Source organism: Herpailurus yagouaroundi, unplaced genomic scaffold (genome assembly GCF_014898765.1).
Source record: "Herpailurus yagouaroundi ecotype Mexico unplaced genomic scaffold, PumYag 182, whole genome shotgun sequence".
NCBI classification, from domain to species: Eukaryota; Metazoa; Chordata; class Mammalia; order Carnivora; family Felidae; genus Herpailurus; species Herpailurus yagouaroundi.
Window position 1 is genome coordinate 41,999,530 of NW_024412413.1, and position 24,762 is coordinate 42,024,291.

General features: G+C 34.2%; 1 protein-coding gene across 5 annotated transcripts in view; it reads right to left on the reverse strand.

Annotated features, from left to right (window-relative positions):
- The window catches only part of ZDHHC17 (zDHHC palmitoyltransferase 17), a 104,536-nt gene that overhangs the window by 33,449 nt on the left and 46,325 nt on the right, over positions 1-24,762 (reverse strand). For all 5 annotated transcript variants that reach the window (XM_040491371.1, XM_040491370.1, XM_040491368.1 and 2 more), the window contains 5 exons: positions 23,952-24,016; positions 23,148-23,310; positions 14,949-15,074; positions 3,158-3,300; positions 1,714-1,814 (listed from right to left, as the gene is read on the reverse strand). In XM_040491371.1, the coding sequence (XP_040347305.1) occupies positions 1,714-1,814; positions 3,158-3,300; positions 14,949-15,074; positions 23,148-23,310; positions 23,952-24,016 (598 nt within the window). The remainder of the gene's footprint in view (positions 1-1,713; positions 1,815-3,157; positions 3,301-14,948; positions 15,075-23,147; positions 23,311-23,951; positions 24,017-24,762) is intronic.

Here is a 24,762-nt window from a genome sequence, read left to right on the forward strand (position 1 = left end):
TGGTATTTTCATACTATAATTTTTATTTGAAAAATATATGCAATTTGTTCAGTGCATCTAAAAAATGAACTATATGCCAATCTGTTCTAAAGACACAATTATTCAAATAGAACAAGTTAAACAGATTTGATTGTGCTGACCTTCCTCTCAAAATCTACCTCTCACATTCTCAACTCCCTAGCTTAGAAACTTGCATAGCTATTTATTGTCTCCAAAAAAGGAACAAAAAACTCAAATCAGACTACATAAAACTCTCTGGCATGAAGTTTTCAATATTTATAATTTACTAATTTTCCAGCTTTTCTCCACTTATATGCACAACAGATTAAGAGAACAGCAACAGTCTAAAATTATTCTGAAATGTCAATCTGACTTTTTTCGGGATGTAAAATTTACTGTCCAATTTAGGAAACAAAGTTAGAAAGTATGTCTGGAATACTAAAGTCATTTCAGAGGTCAGTGCTTTTTATAAATTTAAAATAGATGAGGTAATGAAAATAAGAAGATCTATTTTACTTATACTAAATGTTTCAATAAGATAATTCTAATGGTTAATAAATCCTTGAATAATGTTTATGTCAAAGTTTAGTACAATGCAGAATGAGCTAGTGAAAACTGTCACATGGCAACATTTCAAAAGATACTTACGCTAAAAAAAAATATTTAAAAAGCACTCCACTTTCTGAAAGTAATCATATAACGCTGTAAAAACGTAAGACTGTGCCTCAGTCTCAAAATAAGCATTTTTTTTTCAGTATTTTGTTTTTGTTTAAAACACAGACAACAAAAAGAACACAATGTGAAGTGAAACTAGATAGTAATTAAAATCGTTCAGAATAGCTATAAGTCACCAAAAACTGCATGTTACTTAAAATCTACTTTATATATTTTTTATAGTAATGTTTTAAAAAATGATTTTAGTAGACATTTGTGAAACATGTGCCTTTATTTTAATAAAACAGACTGTCTTACTGATTGAGCTTTTTCTATGTAAAAATATCAAAAGGTGACCCTGTCCTTATTTCTTTGATACACACACATGCACACACACATTTACAATTTCAGATTATATTACTTTTGTAAAAGTATACTACATTGAAATAATTAGCAAATATTTGAAGATACAGCACAGCGTGCTTTTTCATAAAGCAAAAGGAAATTAACTGTTATCCTCCACAACAAAATAAAAAGTTGTGATATTAAGAAAATATTTAGCGTACATAGTCTGGTACTAAAACACGAAAATCACAGTTTAGTAAAAAGGTTTTGAATGGGTGTTATAGAAGCAGACAAGTATGTGTTTCTATCCCAGCCTTACCAGAGACTAGCTGTGTAGCCTTGGGCAAGGATAACAGCTTAACCTATTTAAGCCTAAATTTTCTCATGTATAAAATGGAGATAACAATATTAACATATAGAATGTGTACTAAACGAGTACAAAGTATTTAAGAAAATACCCTTTAAACACTCAAATACTAAATAGTAGCTACTATTATTTCTGATATTGTTATTAAAAGCGGCTGTCAAAAGCAATCTATTAAATATGAAACATTTAAGAGCAATATTTACATTGGTTCACATGTTATTTTTCTAGAAATATTGTTCTACTGCAACAAATCATGGATACTTCAGTCCCAAATGTTAAATTATTATAAAACACTCATTTAAATAACAAAATTTGCTTTAGATAAGACCTTTATAACCAAAGGATATCATTCCAAAACCAGAAGAACCATGTTACATACATCCAAAATTTGGTTGCCAAATATATTCCAAGAGGCAATGCACTATGCATTGAATGATCAAAAAAGGATCTGCAAAACACAAGTTTTATAAAATTTGAGCTCTAGATTTCCTTGTAAAAAGGAATTATTTATTTAAATGAAAATTACACATGTTCCACATAGTAAACTCTGGTTTAACCAAAATCCAGACATCCAGAATGCTTAACTACCAAGACCATTTTTCATGGTAATCAATAATAAATGAGTTCACAGCTGAATGAGTGAGCAAGATTCTGAGGATCCTAATTTACCAACAGAATTATATTCTATTCTAGATATTTTTCAGCCTCAGAATTTCAGTCTACTTCTATTCTCTTAAGTCCATAATTCACTTCAGTATAGTTAGTAACTCTATCATTTAGCATATTATTCATCAAAGATGTATTATAATTTTGACAAATGAGTACAAAGCAATCCTCAAGTTTTTCTGTTTCATTATTTCTCCTTACCTACACACTCCTATTAAGCTTTTAGTACAGCTTTTCAAACAGAATGAACTGGCCAATTTAATGGATTTGAAGGTCATTATTTACAGAATTTAGAATTTGGGAAAAGTATTAATGAATTGTATTAAACATAGGCAGGATCAACTATCCATGTAGGCTATGTGTGAAGTCTTCCTATTTATAGGACCCCTTGGAGCCCCTAGAAACACTAAAATGAGATTAATTACCTAGAATTAAGCCTATTCCTGAGAGTTAACAGACTCTATGTGAATTATTTTCAGAACTCTTTTTTTCTTTTTTGTTGGAAATTCAGGTGAAAACAAAGTACTAAAGGAATGGAGATTAGGTAGGAAGTTCTAGATCATAGACAACTGCCTAGGTTTGCTGAATAGGCAATTTTAGAAAATGAGATCTAAGGAGAAAAAAAAGGGAAAGATCACAATGTTTTAAAGAAAAAAGAGGGAGGAGAAAATAAAAAGGCTGAGCGTACTTCATATGCTCAGACTGTACCTTACTACTAAAATCAAACCTCCTTCTTGCATATTGCTTATGACCAAAGAAAATATAACTCCTATAAAAAGGTAAGCTAAAGCTATAATTACCTAGAAATAAGCAATATGTATATTAGTTAGGTCAACGAACTCAATCTACTTCTACTGAAATGTTTTTAAATTGTATCTTAGACTTCAAATTATATGTTAGAGTTTTTCATTGAATACACCTCTAGAATTTCAACATTTCAACAACATTAAAAATTTAAAAGATTTCAGATATAAATCTGCCAAAATTCTTTAACACTAAATTAAGATGACATATATTACATAAAGGTAGTATTCTAAGCATACAAAACATTAATTTTACAAAGCAGCATCCAAATTATATCTTTTCATGTACAGATAAAAACATAGTTAAAAACAACACACTTACTTTGAAAGAAATTGTACTGTAGCCCAAACGCCACCATACATTAGCCCTTTAATGAGCCAAGAATCAATATTTAGGTCTGCTATAAACCCAACCAGCCAAATAACTAGGAAAGGAGTTCCTAGCATTACTTTCTGCCGAAATTCCTGCACAGAAAAAAAACAAAAACAATTAGTCAGAAAGTTTGCATGTTTCAGGTTATCTGAATGTGAATCACTGTTATCTTCGTGGAAACATGCATCAGAAAGTGAAATTCACTCATTCAAATATGTTTACTATGTGCAGGCACTATTCAAGATGCTAGTCTCAGTCTTCTATAGACAATTTAAAAGCAGTTAAAATTGTGGAAAATGAGAGTATAAATTATAGGAGTGGGTCTAGATATCAGATAATAGAAGACAGCAGTATTTGCTGCTTGCCAACACGTGGATAAACTAGGAAACAGTTCTTGATGACACCACCCCATTAACAGGCCACTGATAACTAGAGATAAGACCAACTAGAATAACTTGATGTTCTAAGAGCTACAACAGATAAAGAATCCTGCGGATGCTTAGCCTGAAGAAGATAGTTTGAATGACCTTAAAATGAAAAACCTTAAAATGAAATAGAAAACAAAATCAGTCTACAGAGTCCCAGAGTCCACAGAAGGAAGAGTATGTGCCCCTGAACACAGATCAAAGCAGAGCACTTAATACTTTGGAGGTAGTTCCATTTCATTTTTGTACTAGTCTAATTGCTACAAAGTCCCTACTTCTAAGTATAAAACCTATTTCCTTGTAACACATACCACAGTTGATAGGCAGCTATCAAGTCTCTGGAGTAACCTTAAGTGACAAAACAATTTAAGATATTCCAGCTGTGATTTAATAAAGGTCAAAGTATAAACATTACTTTCCTCACTATTTACCTTTTTGAAAGCTAAGATATTACATTTTTTGTAGCACCCTGTTTGTACTGTTGGCCTCTAATGAAATAAATACTTTTTCATATAAATAAATGGCCATATCTTTCCCAATTTAGCCACTGTAATTCATTTTCTAAATAGTGTGTGTAATTTTAGCTTGAATAACAAACTTAACTTCAGAGTTTTAATTTTATGCTGTAGTAAAATAACCCTTCTGATATGTTATTTCATCTCTAACACAGATGGATTTTATATCAGGACATTAGAGAAGGGGTGCCTGGGTGGCTTAGTCGGTTGAGCGTCTGACTCTTGATACCGGCTCAGGTCATGATCCCAAGGTCGTGGGATCTAGCCCTGTGTCAGACTCCATGCTGCATGTGGAGCCTGCTTAAGATTCTCTCTCTCTATCCCCTTCCCCATTCACACTTTCACTCTCTCTCTCAAAAAAAAAAAAAGACATTAGGGAATATTTATAACTAGGGAGGACAGGGTGTATGGTTAAGTGTGGGTGGGTGTTGGTGGCAGAGAAAGTAGATGTGTTATTTAAAGAAGTATTTTCTAAAATTATCTGTAACTTGCCTTGATTTAAGGTACTCATTCTCCCTCAGCCATAGCTACATTTTTTTCATTATTAAAAATAAAGATACAATTTACATACAGTAAAATTCACCCTCTCTTGGGTACTCTGAAGTTAGATTAATATACACAGTTATGTCAGCATGAAAATTAAGACACAGAACAGTTCTATCAAGTCCTGAAATACCTATGCCCCCAGACCCAGCCCCTAACAAACACTAATCTGATTTCTACCCCTATAGTTTTTCCTTTGCAGGAATGTTGTATACATGGAATCATACTGATGCACTCTTTTAAGTCTGGCTTCCTTCACTTCAACAATTCATTTGACACTCCCCCATGTTGTTGTGTGTATCAGCAGTTTGTTCCTTATTAATGCTGAGTAGTATTCCATTATAGGATGTATCACAGTTTACTTATCCATCTCCAGCTCAAGGATAAAGGTTGTTTCCAAATTTGAGGACTGTGAATAAAGCCATTATAAACATTTGCATACAGATTTCTGCATGAATGTAAATTCATTTCACTTGGATAAATATCCATGTGTGGGGTTTCCAGAGTTGTCTTTTTCTTTTCCAAAATGTTACTTACCATGTTATTTATGATACTGTAAAGATATTAAAAAAAAAAAAAAGATGTAATGGTGATGTGCTGCTTTTGTAGATATAAAAAATCTGTTTTCTCTTGAATTTTATTATGGAAACTTTCAAATATATAGTAAGTTTGAAAGAATTTTATGGTGAATACCTGTGTATCTACCATCTAAAGTCTGTAATTCAGTAAGCTATTTTTGTATTAAACTTAATTTTGAAACAACTATAGGTTCACATGTAGTTGTAATAAATAATACAGATCCCAAGTACCCTTTACCCAGGTTCCCCCAAAGACTAACATTTTGCAAAATATAGTACAATATTTTGTACAATATCATAATCATGATGTTGACATTGATGCAGTTAAGATGCAGAATATTTCCATCACTACAAGGACTGCTCATGTTGTCCTTTTAGAGCAACTTCCCTCCTACTCTACCTTCACCTGTATATTAACCTCTGGCAACCACTAATCTATTCTACATTTCTATAATTTTGTCATTTCAAGAATTTTATATAATTGGAATGATATAGTATGTAACCTTATGGGATTGGCTTTTTTATTCAACATAATTGTCTAGACATTGATCCATGTTATTGCATATATCCTTAGTTCACTTCTTTTTATTATTAAAGAACATTCCATGGTATGAATGTATCACAGTTTAACCATTCATCCACTGAAGGACTCTGGGGTTGTTTCCAGTTTGGGGCTATTATGAATAGAACTGCGATAAACATTTATGTACAGGATTTTGTGTACATAACGGTACAGCTTCTGGGTTGTACGGTAAATGCATATTAAGTTTTTAAAAAAGAAACTCTCAAACTGTTCTCCAGAGTACTGTATTGTTTTACATTCCCACCAGCAATGTAGGAATCATGTGGAGTAATCTCTCTGTACCCTCACCAGCATTTGGTGTTGCTGCAACTTCTTTAGTTATTCTGATAGGTATATGATAGTAAGTCATTGTGGTTTTAATTTGCATTTCCCTAATGACTAATGATACTGAACATCTTTTCATGTGTTTATCTGCCATTTTTATATCTTCTTTGGTGAAATATCTTTTTGCCTTTAATCCACTTTCTAATTGAATTGATTTCTTCATTGTTGTGAAAATTCTTTATAGATTCTGCAAACTAGTCCTTTGTTGGATATATGGCTAGCAAATATTTTCTCCTAGTCTGTAGTCTGTCTTTTCATCCTAATTAACAGGGTTTTTCATAGGACAAAAGCTTTTCATTTTAATTAAGTCTAACTGATCAATTTTTACTTTCATGGATCATACTTCTCATGTGAAGTCTAACTCCTTGCATAGCCCTAAAGTTTTATAGTTTTGCATTTTACATTTAAGTCTGTGAACTATTTTGAGTTAACTTTTTTTTTGAAAAAAAATTTTTTTAATCTTTGTTTTTGAGAGAGACAGAGCATGAGCAGGGGAGGGGCAGAGAAAAAGGGAGACACAGAATCTGAAGCAGGCTCCAGGCTCTGAGCTGTCAATACAGAGCCCAACATGGGGCTCGAACTCATGGACCGTGAGATCATGACCTGAACCAAAGGCAGACGCTTAACTGACTGAGCCACCCAGGAGCCCCTTGAGTAACTTTTTTATACAGTGTGAAGTCTGAGTAGAGGTTTATTTTATTTTTTTGTTTATACAGGTCCAAATGCTCTAGCATCATTTGTTGGAAAGTTTTATTTTCTCCACTGAATTGTTTTTGCACTTCTATCAAGTCAATGGGCATATATATCTCTGTGGTTCCATTTCTGGGATCTCTATTCTCTTTCACTGATCTAGGAATTTGTTCCTCTAAGCATACCACACAGTCCTGATTACTATAGATATATAGCAGGTCTTAAAATTGCACAGAATGATTCTTTTTGTTCAAAATTGTCTTAGCTATCCTAGATCTATTGCCTTTCTGTATAGAATAATCTTGGCCATACAGAAAAAAAAAATCTTGCTGGAATTTTTTAATTACATGAAATTTATATAACAATTTGGGCACAACTGACATATTTACTATTTAAAAATTTACATATTTTTTTTAAATAGGTTTCCCATCCAGCACAAAGCGCAACACAGGGCTTGAACTCATGACCCCTGAGATCAAGACCTGAGCTGAGGTCAAGAGTCAGACACTTAACCAACTCAGCTACCCAGACACCCCCCATTTTAAGAACACAATATATCTCTCCATTTATTTAGATCACCTTTGATTTCTTTCATTGGCATTTAAAAAAACTTTCAGTATATAGTTATTTTACGTGTGTGGTTAGATTTACACTTAAGTACCCAATTGTTTTGTGCAATTCTAAGTAATACTGTATTAATGTTGGTGTCTGCATGTTTATTACAGTATATAGAGTAAAATAGGGGGCACGTGGATGGCTCAGTTGGTTAAGCATCTGACTTCAGCTCAGGTCATGATCTCAGTCCGTGAGTTCGAGCCCTGTGTTGGGCTCTGTGCTGACAGCTCAGCGCCTGGAGCCTGCTTCGGATTCTGTGTCCCCCTCTCTCTGACCCTCCCTCCTTCATGCTCTGTCTTTCTCTCTCAAAAACAAATAAACATTAAAAAAGTTTTTAGAAATAAAATAGATTATATCCTATGACTCACTAAATTCATTTATTAGTTCTAGGGGTTTACTTTACAGATTCCTCGGGATTTTCTATACTGACAGTCATGTCAACCACAAATAGGGACAATTTTTTTTTTCCTTTTTCCGAACTATATGCCTTTTAATTTCCTTTTCTTGCTTTATTTCACTAGCTAGAATTTCCAGCCCTAAGTTGAATAAAAACAGTAAGAGGGATATCCTTGCCTTGTCCTTGATCTTACTGGGAAATCAGTCTTTCACAATTAAGTATGATATTAGCTGAAGGTTTTAGAAATGTCCTTTATAAAGTTCAGGAAATTTTCCTCTATTTGTAGTTCTCTTGAGAGTGTTACCATAAACAGACATTGACTTTATCAAATTCTTTTTCTGCATGGATATAATTATGAGATTTTTCTTCTTTGTTAATATGGTATACTACACAGAATAATTTTGAATATTAAATGAGCCTTGCAGGGACACCTGGATGCTTCAGTCAGTTAAGTGTCCGACTTTAGCTTAAATCATGATCTCGCGGTCCATGAGTTCAAGCCCCACGTTGGGCTCTGTGCTGACTGCTCAGAGCCTGGAGCCTGCTTTGGATTCTGTGTCTCCCTCCCTCTCTGCCCCTTCCCTGCTCTCACTCTGTCTCTCTCTCTCTCTTAAAAATAAATAAACATTGAAAAAATTGTTTTAAATAAATAAATGAGCCTTGCATTCCTATAATACACCCAATTTGGTCATGGTACATAAGTCCTCTTATGTAATGATGACTTCTATTGTCAACATTTTATTAAAAATTTTGAGTAGACTGTTAAACCCTGAATAATGGAGGGGTTAGGGGTAACAAATAAAAAAATAAAAAATCTGCATATAACATCTGACTCCCCCAAAACTTAACAACAGCCTTTTATTTTGACCAGAAGTCTTACCCAGTAACATAAACAGTTGGCTAAACATATTTTATATGTTATATGTATTATATATACACTGTATTCTTACAGTAAACTAGGGAAAAGGAAATATCACTAAGAAAATCATTAGGGAAGAGAAAATACATTACAGTACTATATCAAAAAAAAAAAAATCTAAGTGGACCTACACAGTTAAACCCATGTTGTTCAAGGGTCAACTGTATATTCATCAGGGATATTGGTTTATAGTTCTTTTTTTTTTTTTTTTTTTTTTTTTTTAGGGCTTTTGTGTGTTTTTGTTATCAGGGTAACATATATCATTTCCATTCTGCCTATATAAACAACTTGCCAATATTCTTACATGTGAAGTGAGTTTCTTATAGACAGTACATAGTTGGGTCATGTTTTATAATACAGAAAGCCAATATGTGTCTTTTACTTGGTATATTAGAATATTTTAATGTAATGAGATTACTGATATGCTAGAGTTTAAGTCTATAATTTTATTTTTTGTTTTCTACTTCTTCTCTATGGTTTCTCTGTTTTCTTTTTCCTGCCTTCTTGTGGGTTACTGGAAAGCTTTTTAGAATTCTATTTTGATTCATCTATAGTGTTTTTCAGTTTATCTCTTTGTATAGCTTTTTTAGTAGTTACTCTAAGTATTATATAAACATAACTTATCCTAGTATATACTGGTGTCATCATTTTACCAGTTCAAGAGAAGTGTGGAAACTTTACTTGCCTTTATGCCTCTCTACCCACCCCTGATTATATTATAAATTGTCTCACATTGGGGCGCCTGGGTGGCTCAGTCGGTTAAGCGGCCGACTTCGGCTCAGGTCATGATCTCACGGTCCATGAGTTTGAGCCCCGCGTCAGGCTCTGTGCTGACAGCTCGGAGCCTGGAGCCTGTTTTGGATTCTGTGTCTCCCTCTCTCTGACCCTCCCCCGTTCATGCTCTGTCTCTCTCTGTCTCAAAAATAAATAAACGTTAAAAATAAATAAATAAATAAATAAATAAATAGTCTCACATATGTTCTTTACCCACATTTAGAGACACATCAAGCAGTATTATAATTTTTGCTCCATCATCAAACATAATTTAGAAGGTATAAGATGAGAAGTCCATGGTATTTACCCATAATTTGGCTTATCATGATCTTATGTTGCAAGATCTTTTATCATTTCCTTTTTTTTTTCTAATTTTTTTTCATTTCCTTTCTGTTTAAAGAACTTCTCTTAGCCATTCTTCTAGGGTAGGTCTGCTGGTAACAAATTTTCTTAGTTTTCCTTTATCTGAGGAAGGTGATGATTTCTCCTTCATTCCTGAAAGATATTTTTACTGGATACTGGATTCTGGGTTGACAGCTCTTTCCATTCAGCACATGAAAAATGTGTGCCAGTTTCTTCTGGCCTCTATGGTTTCTGACAAGAATTCCAGGGTCGTCTGAACTGTTTCACCCCTGCTGGTAAGGGGATTTCAAGAATTTTATTTTTTGGTCTTTTGTTTCCAGAATTTTGACTATGATGTGTTCAGGCAGGATTTCTTTGAGTTTATTCTGTTTAGGGTATGTTCCAGTTCTTATTCAGTAGGTCTGTCTTTTGACAAATTTGGGGGTTTTATGGGCCATCATATCTTTTGAGTACTTTTTTAGTTCCACCCTCCTGCTCTTCTTCTTCTGGGACACCAAACATATCAATATCAGATACTCTGTTATAACCGCAGGTTCCTCAGGCTCTGTTCATTTTTTTCAATTTATTCCCTTTTGTCATTCAGAATGTGTAATTTTTATTGTTCTATCTTCAAGGTCACAGATTCTTTCCTCTGTCCCCTCTATTCTGCTGTTGAGCCCATTCACTGAGTTTTGTACATTTGGTTATTGTAATTTTCAGTTTTAAAATTTCCATTTGGTTCTTCTGTATATTCTATTTCTATATTTCTATTTCTTTGCTGAGACTATTTTTCCTTTGTTTCAAGCATGTTCATAATTATTCACTGAAGTCTTTTTTAATGGCTGTTTTAAAATATTGTGTCAGATAATTCTAACATCTCTGTCATCATGTTGTTGGTACCTACTTGATTCTCTTTTTATCAGTTTCAGATCTTCTTGGTTATTGGTATGATGAATGTTTTCCTTTGAAACCTGGACATTTTGGATTTTGGGTATTATCAGACACTGGATCTTATTAAACCTTTTCTTTTAGATGGATTCCTCTGATGCAGCATGGCAGAAGGAGGGAGTGATGCACCTTCCCAATACTGCCAGGTGATGTGAATGAAGCTCAGATCTCAACTTGGACTCCACTGACACCTGAGAAGGGGGGGCTCCTAATTACTGTTGGGCAAAGGTGGAACTTCCAATTCTCACTATACCTCTACTTATACCTCCCTGGCTGGGAGGATTAGAAGTGCCTCATTATTGTTTCCTCTGTGGTCTTCCCTGATAGAGCAGGGGATGGGACCTCATTAACGACCAGTGGGGATGAAAGTGCCAAATCTTTATTTAGCCTTCTGTGACACCATCCCAGGAGATAAGATGGGACACCTCATTACAGCCTGGTAAGGGTGGAAGTCTGATGGCCTTTGGTGGTATGATTTGGGATGGAGCCACAGTTTTTTTGCAATATTTAGCTGTGGCAGAAATTTATTTTCTAAAAATCTCTATCTTGTTAAGCTGCCTCTTTTGTGGTTCTTTGGCTAAACAGGAGGATTTTGCCAGAGACTTTGTCTGTATTCATTTGTGATTCTAGGTTGTTGGCTTTGTCAGCTCCACTTTTGGGATATTTGAGGCAAAAAAAAAAAAAAAACAAAAACAAAATAAAACAAAACACAGGAAACTACCCACTATATCATTCTTCAGGTCCTGAGCTCCCTAACCACTCTGCCTTTTTCTCTCCATCTCCCAGAATCTTCCTACATTTAAATATTTTGTACATAATGTCCAGGTTTTGCAGTTATACTTAGTGGGGAGGTACAGAGAAAAGAATATCTACTCCATCTTCCCAGATTTATTTTCATATATATCAATAAACAATATTAAAGAGGACAATATGTGAGATTACCATTGTTAACAAAAGGGATCATGGGATTTTAAGTGTTGAGAAATAATAGAGATTTCCCTCTAACTTATTGTTAAGCATTTATTTAGCCATAAATCTGCCTAACTAAAACTTTCTAACCTTAAAAATCCAAGAACTCTTGGGGTACCTGGGTTCCCCAAAGTTGGTTAAATGGCCAACTTTGGCTCAGGTCATGATCTCACAGTCTGTGGGTTCAAGCCCGTCAGGCTCTGTGCTGACAGCTCAGAACCTGGAGCTGCTTTGGATTCTATGTCTCCCTCTCTCTCTCTCTCTGCCCCTTCCCCACTCATGCATGCACGTGCTCTTTCTCTCTCTCAAAAAAAAAAAATAAACATTAAAAAATATATAAAAAATCCAACAACTTTTAAAACAGTTTTCTGAAATCAAGATTTTCTCTGCATCTATCTAATCTACTAGCAGTGTCCAAAAATATTTTTCCCCCTTTGGGATGACTTACTTATTTTTAGAAAAATACTACTGAATCCTACATGCCACTGTTTCTTGTTTAAATACAGAACATACTGTACAGAACAGCAAATCAAGTCATGTTTATGACTCAAATATTTCTAATAGGAGGAAAAGACAACAATCTACATAATTACGAATACTTCGTTTCACAAAGCCCTCAACCATCACATAAATTTTTATTGAGTAATCTTTTTTAAAAATGTAGTGTATTTACAAATACTAATGCAAAAAAAAAAACCAACAAAAACAAAAACAGGAATATTCAATTTCTGAACTGATCCCAGTAATATACAAACATTAATAAAACTGTGCTAAACTGTTCTCTCTTTTTTGAAAGAAATTAGGGGCGCCTGGGTGGCTCAGAAGGTTAAGTGTCTCACTTCAGCTCAGGTCATGATCTCGCGATTGGTGGGTTCAAGCCCTGCATCATGCTCTGTGCTGACAGCTCAGAGCCTGGAGCCTGCTCCAGATTCTGTGTCTCCCCTCTCTCTGCCCCTTCCCCGCTTGCACTCTGTCTCTCTCTCTCTTAAAAATAAATAAACATTGAAAAAAATTTACACAAAAATAAACTCAAAATGGATGAAAAACCTAAATGTAAGACAGGAAGCCATCAAAATCCTTGAGGAGAAAGCAGGCAAAAATCTCTTTGACCTTGGCCACAGTAACTTCTTACTCAACATATCTCCGGAAGCAAGGGAAACAAAAGCAAAAAGGAAGTATTGGGAGGGACCTCATCAAAATAAAAAGCTTCTGCACTGGGAAGGAAACAATCAGCAAAACTAAAAGGCAACCGGCAGAATGGGAGCACATATATGCAAATGACATATCAGATAAAGGGTTAGTATCTAAAATCTACAAAAAACTTTTCAAACTCAACACCCCAAACAAATAACCTGTGAAGAAATGGGCAAAAGACATGAATAGACACTTCTCCAAAGAAGACATCCAGATGGCCAACTGACACACAAAAAAATGCTCAACATCACTCATCATCAGGGAAATACAAATCAAAACTACAATGAGATACCACCTCACACTTGTCAGAATGGCTAACATTAACAACTCAGGCAACGACAGATGTTGGTGAGGATGCAGAGAAAGAGGATCTCTTTTGCATCGCTGGTGGGAATGCAAACTGGTGCAGCCACTCTGGAAAACAGGATGGAGGTTCCTCAAAAAATTAAAAATAGAACTACTCTACAACCCAGCAATTGCACTACTGAGGTATTTATCTAAAGGATACAGGTGTGCTGTTTCGAAGGAGCACATGCACCCCAACGTTTATAACAGCTCTATCAACAGTAGCCAAAGTATGGAAAGAGCCCAAATGTCCATCAATGGATGAATGGATAAAGATGTGGTATGTGTGTATGTATATGTGTATGTGTGCGTATATATATATATATATATATATATGCACACATATACATACACACACAATACACACACACACACACACACACACACACACACACACAAATGGAGTATTACTTGGCAATCAAAAGAGAAGGAAATTTTGCCATTTACAACTACATGGATGGAACTAGAGGGTATTATGCTAAGCAAAATTAGAGAAAAACATATATATGACTTCACTCATATGAGGACTTTAAGATACAAAATAGGTGAACATAAGGGAAGGGAAGCAAAAATAATATAAAAACGCAGGGGGGGGGAACAAAACATATAAGAGACTCTTAAATATAGAGAAAAAACAGAGAGTTGCTGGAGGGGTTATGGGAGGGGGTATGGGCTATATGGGTAAGGAGCATTAAGGAATCTACTCCTGAAATCATTGTTGCATTATATGCTAACTTGGATGTAAATTAAAAAAATAAATTAAAAATAAATAAATAAGTAAATACATCTTTTTAATAAAATCAAAAAATAAAAGAAATCACATTCAAACACATAAACCTGGCATCTAGTTCATTATTGCTATAATAAGTAACTATATATTAATAAACATCTAGAATTTACAAAGTCATTTTCATCTGACAATGTATTTTTTAAAAATCCTTTATAATATTTACACTAAACAAATAAAAGCATAAAGATTATGGGACTTTCCAAAGTAATATAAGACTCTTTTGTTACAAGCTTACTTATTATGAGACATCAGCCTTTGTTTGCTATGTTGAGAAAAACTGCTCTAAATCCTAGAGGACAGAGCAAAATCAAAGAAAATAAAAAAATAACCATTCTCTATATCATATCTAGTAGTAAAATGAAAGAGGTAATACAACATGCAAAAATTGCTCATTATTCTCAACTGTGGGGTTGAAAAAAGGCAAGTTTATAAACTATAAATCTAACTCTTCTCATGTCTAAGTAATGGACCAATGAATTTTCAATGCATTAAGGAAGTCTGAACTATAAATAAATGAGGCATGCTTTTACATTTCCCTTTGTCCAAAAGTTGTCATTCTGTTGTGATAACACATAGATCAACATTAACTTTAAGTAAATAGTATTACCACCAGAACAGCCTAAAATAAAATGGTATTCAAGGCTTAATGCTATTCACCTTTGATGATTGACAAATTAGCCACACTGGTCAATGGCAAAATTAAAAACTATAAATGCTCAGGTAAGAAGGCATGCCTATGAATTTTACTTAAAAAGATTATATACTGAAAAACTTCAGTCATGAATTTACCTTATCAGCTTTGAGCTTTCTAAGGAAGGACGGATTGTCATATCCTTTGGCCTGTCTCGCCTCTTGCAAATGGTTGATCATCCACACGTTCTTTCTCTGCTTTGCCAAATCAAGTGCTGATTCACCCTGATAAGTAGAAGAAATTCATATTTAAAAAACTTTTAAAGCACTCCCATAAAAATAAACTGACTGAACAATTAGTTCACTAACATTGTTTTGACATCAGGCAAAGTCAAATACTAAAAGAATCTAAATCATTACATATTACTTATGCTCTCCCATTCAAGGCACCATCAGTAAGAGTATTTACTCATCTTATTCTATAAATTCTATTTTTGCTTGCGTTTTGGCTTATATTAAAGTACATCAAAAAGTAGGTATTTCAGCACCTGCTGGATCAGAGGCTATCAAGTTTATCGGTTATTTCATATCTTTGTTTTATTAGTAATACTTATTACTACAAAACATCCTACTAGAATACTAAATTGCCAGAAACCTCTCAGTTTAATTTCAATGACAAAGGTCTGAAGAGAATACGGAAGAAGAAGAAAAGTCAACTTCTATTTCTCCTACTGTTGTACTATCATCTTAAATTCATTCACACATCCAGAAATTTCCAAAGAGAATGAGAACAGTAACAAAAAATAGTGAAACTCAAGTTATGGACCTGTAGCTTCTAATCTCAAGAAGAAGAATGCCAAAGAGTAGAAGTGAATGAAACTAATATGTTTTAAAGGAAGAAAGAAGATATAAGCGCCCCCAATTCTAGATCTATGCTTCTTTTTGCCCTTGTTAATTTCAAATCTTCTTTCTCATTAGTGAGACACCTACATTTCTATTCTTTTTAAGATTCTACACTATTTATCCACTTTAAATATAAAAGTAAAGTGAAAAATTGTGTCTGACAAAATTTTAAGAATGTATAGATGAATATTCAAAATTACTTAAAAAAGGAAAATACTGAAATTTTATTGTGAAAAACTAGATAAAAACAAAAGAATAAGGAGCCTTGGAGAGCTTTACTTATGAGGGATGATTATTTATCAAGTATAAAGTACACTCTATGAAACAAAAAAACACTAAAAAATAAAAAGCAAACAACAAAACAAACACAGCACTACCACCAGTAGCAACAACTGTAACAATACAACAATAACAACAAAATGCCCAACCAATCCTTTAATAAAAGATCAATAGTATTTAATAAGGCACAGGCTTAAGCTAGGTGAGTCTTCCACAAATAGGAATATTTACTGTAAAATACCTCCTTACCTATTCAAAACTTCTATCACCTAAGTTGTAAGAACCAGCTAATTAATCCAAACTATAAAGATTACCTGAATAAAAGCAATCCCTTGGGTAACAATTCCCAGAATATCCTGCTGTTGCCTCGGTCCAGCTGAGCATCCCTTCCACTAGAGGGCCATGTGACACCTAAGGATTGCCTAGATAAAAAGATGGAGGGAGCTTTAAGAAATCTTTCAACTATTCCTCTAGTCTTCTGACTGCTTTTGTATAGTTTTTATTCAGCTGGTAAAATAAACAAGCAATTAATTTAAAGAATGATACTAAAACCAGGGTTCTAAGTCAAGTCTATATTTGATTACTCCATGTGTCAGCCCAAACAGTAAATGATAATAACAAGAGCAATAACAACAAGAGTCATGGAGTGTTTATAGACTATGTAACTGGTAATAAAAGAAATATTTCAAAGGTTTTGGTGAGATAAACACTATGGAAGGTGGAGAGGAGAAAATCACTTTTTGCCTGAGGTTGAATTTCATTGTTAAAACTAGGAAAATTCTTGTTTGGAGACCATCTAGGGCAGTTACTTAAGAGGTAATAAAAACTATTTTTAGAAAAAAGTATCTTATCTCATGTCAAGAAACCATATAAGATTTTTTCCATATATTAACAAAGCTCAGTAATCTTATAGCCCGTACAAGGTAAAAATTATGCTGTTTGCTAATTTTAGAAAGAAAAATGATAAATGCTTGGGCAGCACTTGGAGATTAATTGTCCTCCCAAAACTCAATTCATCTAAATTTATCTGTATAACCAAAACATGTGGGAGAGGGTAAAATATTATTTTTTAAAAATTCACAAATGAGATGCTGTAATAAAAAGGGATTACTGCATAGGTCACTTTAAGAAAATCCTTAGTGGGGCGCCTGGGTGGCGCAGTCGGTTAAGCGTCCGACTTCAGCCAGGTCACGATCTCGCGATCCGTGAGTTCGAGCCCCGCGTCGGGCTCTGGGCTGATGGCTCAGAGCCTGGAGCCTGTTTCCGATTCTGTGTCTCCCTCTCTCTCTGCCCCTCCCCCGTTCATGCTCTGTCTCTCTCTGTCCCAAAAATAAATAAAAAAACGTTGAAAAAAAAATTAAAAAAATCCTTAGTATCCCAAATCATTTTTCCCTTCCTTATTGTTATCATTTAACAAGACTGGATTTATTCCATGTAACTATTATGTGGGGCCACGGTTCTTAAATTCTTTTGAGTCATATTTCATGAAAGCCATTGACCTTCTCCCCAAAAAGCACTGATGCAAGTAATTTTTTGGTAATGATTTCAGGGGTTCATGGGCTCACCCTCTAACCAAAATTCACTAGTAAGTCCCAGATTAAGAATTTCTAATCTAGAGTATATGACCATTCCTGATCCTTCTAAGGATCAAAATAGTCATTTTAAAGTTACCTTATTTTGAAAAAAAAAATCATTTACTTACATATTAAAAGAATTGAATTTTTTATTCAAATAACTAATTTATAAGGGTAAATAATATAAAGACAGATTTCTAAGAAACTTTAATTTTAATTAGAAAAGCTATTTTAGAAGAAAAAGGATCAATATTTTTATAACTATAACACAAAGTATAATTTTTCATATTCTTTGAAAAGTACAAGTTTTATTAGCTATTACAGCCAGATTTGCAGACTATATCTTTTTTGTTATAATTCATGATTATCAATTAGTCTCTTTCTTAGCTCTCAAAATAAAAACTGGAAAAATATACAGGTATAAATCAATTTTGTCAAATTCCTGGACAAAGAATCTACGTTGTTTTCAATTAATTAATTTTTCCCCTGTTGACATTCATATCAACTTAAGTTTACTTAATTAGCTTGCTATTCCACATAGCTAAAAGGCACCACACCTCAAATTATATTCTTACCACCCTCACCCCAAGAAAGTCTTCCTCCTTCAGTCTTCACAACCTCAATATATCACAAGACAATCAGTTATTCAAACCAAAATCTAAGTCATCAATATTTCTTTTCACCCTCATATCTAATCTACTCTAAACTATCATTTTCATTTCTACTCTAAACTATCATTTCCAAATCCATTCATTGCTCTCCATCGCTATTCCTACAATTGTAGGCTAAACTAACATCACCTGCCTGGTTCATTACACTAGCCTAACTGATCTTTACCCATCCCCTCCATTTTTTTTAATTCTTCAATGCATTCTCCATCAGCAACCAAAGTAGTCTTTTAAAAATATTTAAAACACAAAGATTATAAAGCCAGCCTATGTAAATCCTCCCAAACTGCTTCTCATGACTGAGAACACAAAGTACCTTATAATGGCCTTGCACTATCTGGCACCTGCCTTCCTTTGTGACTGCACTCCCGGGCTCACTGCACTCAGTCCAGGCTGTCATTTGCTGCACCTCTAACAGGGCAAGCTTACTCCTGACCTTGGGACTTGCACTTGCAGGCTCATCTACGTGCAAAGTTTCTTCCTCACATGTCTTTGCATAATTGATCCCTTTATCAGACAAGTCTGAAAGCAATGTCATCTCCTCAGAGGTATTCACAAGTCATTCTCACCTCATGTAGCCCCTTCATCCCTCATCACTGTACCACATTTGCCTATGAGGATGCATATGCATGTGTTTTTACTTATTGTCTATTTTCTTAATACAATGTAAATTCTGAGAGAATACAGACTTCATCTATCTTAAACGCCTGGACTCCCGAGCACTGATATTTGTTAAATGAATGAATGAATGAATGAATGAATGAATGGCTTCCATTAGAAGGTGGTGACTAGACTTCAGCATATGGAATCTGGAATGCCAGATTCCAGCAGAAAAAGCATCTGATACTTCATCTTTTTAATTCCACAAAAAGTGCATTTTAAAACAAAAATCTACTTTTCCACCAGTGTGGATAAAAAGATTAGTTTTCCTCTGAAAGTGTAAGTGTTCCCTGAGCAACTGAAGCAACTCCTTAAACTTTATTTCCTTTAAAAATAATGTCACTCCAAATAAGTCAGAGAAAGATAAATACTGTATGATCTCACTTATATCTGTAATCTAAAAAATAAAACAAATAAAACGAAACCAAGTTAACTGATACAGAGAACAGACCAGTGGTTCCCAGAAGCAGGGGTTGGGGGTGGGTGAAATAGGTGAAGGGAGCTGAAAGTTAACAATAACTTCCAGTTTTAAAATAAGTTAAGTCCTGAGGATGTAATGTACAGCATGGCGACTACAGTTAATGCTCCTGTATTGTAGGGGCGCCTGGGTGGCTCAGTCGGTTAAGCGTCTGACTTCAGCTCAGGTCATGATCTCACAGCTCGTGAGTTCGAGCTCTGCCTCAGGCTCTGCGCTGACAGCTGAGAGCCTGGAGCCTGCTTCAGATTCTGTGTCTCTTTCTCTCTCTCTACCCCTCCTCCACTCATGCTCTGTCTCTCTCTGTCTCAAAAATAAAATACTACTGTATTGTATATCTGAAAGTTGCTAAGACTTTCTGATTAAGCAAATCTTCAGAGTTCCAATCACAAGAGAAAACAAAGTTTTGTGACAGATGCAGATTGGCCCTGTTGTGGTCATCTCATGACAGGTTCAGGTTACACTGTACACCTAAAACTAGTAAAATGCTGCATGCCAACTATACCTTAATTTAGAAAAATTTTAAATAATAATAACAATGATAATGATAATGATGATGATGATGATGATGTAACTCCAGAAGCTATCAGGGAACTACATTTCAAACTAACTTCTTTTTGTCAATAGCCAATCCTGCTTATACATGTCAGATAAAATTAAAACATTAATAAAAATAAAAAAACCAAACATGAATTTAAATAAAAGTTCTACAGGCACGATAATTATTTTACACTGTAGACGCTGGATTGCACTAGTTAAGAAAGCTACATTCAAGCTTTATCCTATCTTGGTACCAAATAATTCACATGCCTGAACCTACAAACCATTAAAATTATAAGGTTCAAATTATTTACATCATTTCAAATATCTCTCTTACCATTACCTTTCTGTTGAAATTCATTACAGATTATTTCTTTTACTAAGTCTAATAAAAGTTTATGCAATGGTTGAGGTGCCTGGGTGGCTTAGTTAATTGTCTGACTCTTGATTTGGCTCAGGTTACAATCTCACAGTCACAAGATCAAGTCCTGCATGGGGCTCCACGCTGGCAGTGTGGAGCCTGCTTGGAATTCATTCTCTGTCTGTCTGTCTGTATCTGTCTCTCTCTCTCTCTGCCCCTCCCATGCTTGTGCATGCTCTCTTTAAAAAAAAAAAAAAAAAAGCTTATGGGGCACCTGGGTGGCTCAGTCGGTTAAGCATCTGATTTCAGCTCAGGTCATGATCTCATGGCTTGTGAGTTCAATCAAGTGAGCTTGAGCCCCACTTCAGGTGAGCTCAAGCCCTGCTTCAGGCTCCACACTCTCCCTCTCTCTCTGCCCCTTGTGGGATTCTCTCTCTCTCTCTCTCTCTCTCTCACTGTCCCTCGCTCACTTACACTTGCTCTCTCAAAAATATACATACATACGTACATACATAAATAATCTCATCTTTATGCAATGGTTAATGCAAAGTGCAAGGGCTCACTATTTGAAAAGACATTAAATTTACAATCTACACTTCAAAGACTTAAAGATCATGATCCAAGTGAAGTTATCCAAAAGTCTATATGTATAAAAAATATACTCTTAAATGGTCTAAAAATACATACTACTAGTTTCAAATTCCAGAACTGTTCAGTCATGTTATCACAATTTTTAGTATTATTGCAATTTCAACAGGCTCTTGGTAGAGTCTCTGGAGACTCAGTATTTGACACAGTAAAATTGGTTCTATCTTTTTAATAATGTAACATGAAATATTTTGAAATATATTCCTGGGGCATGATCACTTTAAGAATGGCTGTCCAGGAGGTGGGCACCTGCCTGGGTGTCTCAGTCGGTTAAGCATCTGAGTTTTGATTTTGGCTCAGGTCATAATCTCGCAGTTCGTGAGCCCCACATCAGGCTCTGCACTGACAGCACGGAGCCTGGCTTGGGATTCTCTCGCCTTTCTTATCCTTCTGCCCCTCCCCTGTGCCTCTCTCTCTCAAAATAAATAAACATTAAAAAAGAAAGAAAGAAAGAATGGCTGTCCAGTACCAAACAGAAGAGAAACAATGCTCTAAAGCAATACAGATATAAACATAAGGTAAACTCACTAATTTTTTCATATGGGGATATTAGTCAGCCTTAGTCAAACTCTTCCTTTCCTGTCCTTTAGGCCTTGAGGTTAGCCCAATTTACTAATCATAGTGTTAAAAACGTTTCTGAGCTTCCTATTTAAGAACATTTGGGGGACACCTGGGTAGCTCAGTAGGTTAAGTGTTGACTCTTGGTTTCAGCTCAGGTCTGATATCATGGTTTGTGAGATCAAGCCCCATTTTGGGCTCTGTGCTCACAGCACAGAGACTGCTTGAGATTCTCTCTCATCTCTCTCTTTCTCTCTGCCCCTATCCCACTGGTGCTCTCTCTCTTTTACAAAATAAATAAGTAAACTTTTTTTAAAAAATTAAATTAAATTAAAAAAAAACATTTCAAAAAGCAAACTTTTCTCTCTATAATTTCAGAAATGGCAGGGAGGTATAATGGCAGAGTGTCAGAAAAACTAGCTTAGAGGTAAAGCTCAAGACTACATAAATCTTCAGTCTGTCAAAAAATATTTAGAGTGCCCATCATGTGTCAGGCCCGATAATATGCTGACTTTCCTCTTTCAATATTGTATTGTCAGATATTCAGCCATTCTGATCACTTTGGGGAAAGACAGAAAGACCTGAAATTTAAAAAAGAAAGAAAGAAACTTTTTCTCAATTTCTTATAGTTTCCAACAAGATATTTGATATCTACTTTTAACTAAGTACTTTTAATTAAACTCATTTTTAAAAATTGGTTAAAATTTTAAGTAAATTAGGCTCCATACAGCTAGTCTAAGCTATATTATTTTAGCAGTTTAACCTCAGAGTAATTGAATACAGAAAGAACTATTCACTGGAACATAATTAGATGCCCTGATCCAGCAGGAGATAACCTACTTTTTGATTGCCATTTCAGAATATTGTGTGGCTCAAATGTCTTTCAAATTTAATTAGCACATATCCCTTAGAAATTTAAGAGATCTGACTCCAAAAGTATTATGGTTTATAGTCAAAATTAAAGAACACTTGTCAAAGGGCACAAAATTATTTATGAATTCACATTATTAAAAGATGATGTTTCAAAGTTTAAAGTCATTTCACAGAAAGAATGGTGCCAAACACCACGGTGGATCCTGAAGCTTTAAAAATAAAAATGGTTAACCAAAATTTAAGACTACCAACAGAACTGTCTTTCAACTACTCATGAAATGTCTGCAAATTTCTAAATGTTCAGAATGCAAATGTTAATTAATTGTGCTTTGCTCTTAGATACTCTTGTATACTTTTCCTGGATCAGGCCAAACATCCGCGGGAGAGGTATTTACATTTAATAAATCTGTAAAGGTCCTGATCTTTAAAACAAGACAATTACAAGGCAAAGAATCAGTGAAAGTTATTAGGCATAATGTGGTTTAACTACAAACATGTGATTCTTTGTACTGGTCTTCTTAAAGAAACCAGAAAATTATTCCCGTCACCTAGGAAGATATGGGTTATGTAATTTAATTTTCAAAAGAAAGAATTCACTAATGAAAAGGCCATCAAAATCTGACAATTACTTCAATACTACAAGACAAAAGTAAATAAACCAATCTTTCAAAACAAATTCTTGCATGGAAGCAAAGGGTGTGAGCTTAAATAAGATGTTTCTTCCATCTTTGACAGTCTGTGAAAAAATCTAGTTTTTTATTGACGAACTGAGATCTTAACAACATTTCACATAACATAATCAATACAGGGTATTTTTACCTTGATATTCTGGGCATCAACATTAGCCCCAGCTTCCAGAAGAAGACTAATGACTGTGGTATTCCCTGCTAGTACTGCCCAATGCAGAGCAGTGTTTTTGTGATACTTGTCACCAAGGTTAACTGAAACATTGAATGTTAAAAGCAATCTAGTTGGATCCACACTGAAAAGGAAAAAAAAAAAAAAACAACAACAACAACCCTAATTTCAATTATAGAAATCATTACAGATACTAAACTGATCATGGTTGCATTTGCATCCCATTTTGGGACATTTCCATTCTAACCTATACTCAACCTTATAATCAGTAATGAGACAATATTCTAATCTGAAGGATTAAATATGTGCAACACCTATATAAAGTTCCAAGAGAAGGCATACGTGGCCCTGACATTTTCTGTTTTTCATTAGGGATTGAGGTCTTAATACCTATATAATTAAACAATTAAATTTTTTAATTAAAATCTGGATTATTCCAAAAATATTTTCAGGCTACTTACTAATTAATATATCAACCCTGTCGATATACAAATAATGTGAAAAAAAATCATTTTTAAAATAAGATAACATCTTTCATTCTTAAAAACTGCTAAAAGAGGAATAGATTAAGAATACCGTAACTACCAAGGTCAAGGTAAGCACAAAGATTCAAACATTCAAAAAGGTAATTGTCATACACTATGTACTCATAATAAGAATTTTAAATATTAGCAAATAGAACATTAACTGCCTTTTCCCATCATTTATTTTACATTTTATTATGCTGACAATGATCTGAATAAATATTTTATGATGGTTACATACCTATGTGTTCTATAAGCTGCCCACATTAAAGGTGTCATTCCATTCTGATCCATCATATCTACATCCTAATAAATAAAAAGAAAAAAGACAGTAAAAATTTCTAAGTTCCTACAAAACTTACTTGAAAAATCTAATTTGCATGTCACAGGAAAAGCCAATATAACACTCTTCAATCAAGGGTCATTTATGAAACTTTTTCTAACACTAAAATAAAACCACCTATTGTCACTAAATATTTTAATTAATGGGCATATATTTAACTGACAAAACATTAAATGTGTATTTAATTACCATATATTTATAGATTTCCCTTTTCAGATGCTGTAATCAGCCTTTCAATGTTTTGCATTTAAAGATCCTGACCTACTCTTCATCTTTCATCCACAAATAAGAAGTTAAATGATTTAAGTGTCCAAAAAACTTATTTATACAAATTCGTGATAAGAAGGAATAACAAAACCCTGTTTACTTCTAGCCATTTCAAAACAAAGAATAAAAAGACCTATCTTTTCAATAAACTCAAAGAAAGTCCACTTCACTTTTTATTTTATGCACGTACATTTTTAGAGTCAAATAACTTTGCAAAGTTTGTGGTGATAGAGCTGTTCTCTGCCTTTCTCTCCACTATTTTCACCTCTTTTAGCTCATTACTTTGGTATTTACCCTCCACATCTTAAAGATGCATGAATTACTACTTTTTGATTTTTCAGTTTTAGGCATTACCTTCTGAGACTCTTTGGTATGCAAAATGAGAATTTTTTACTCTTCCTGCCCCATAACAAATATGCACCTTTCTATTCTTTCAATAGAT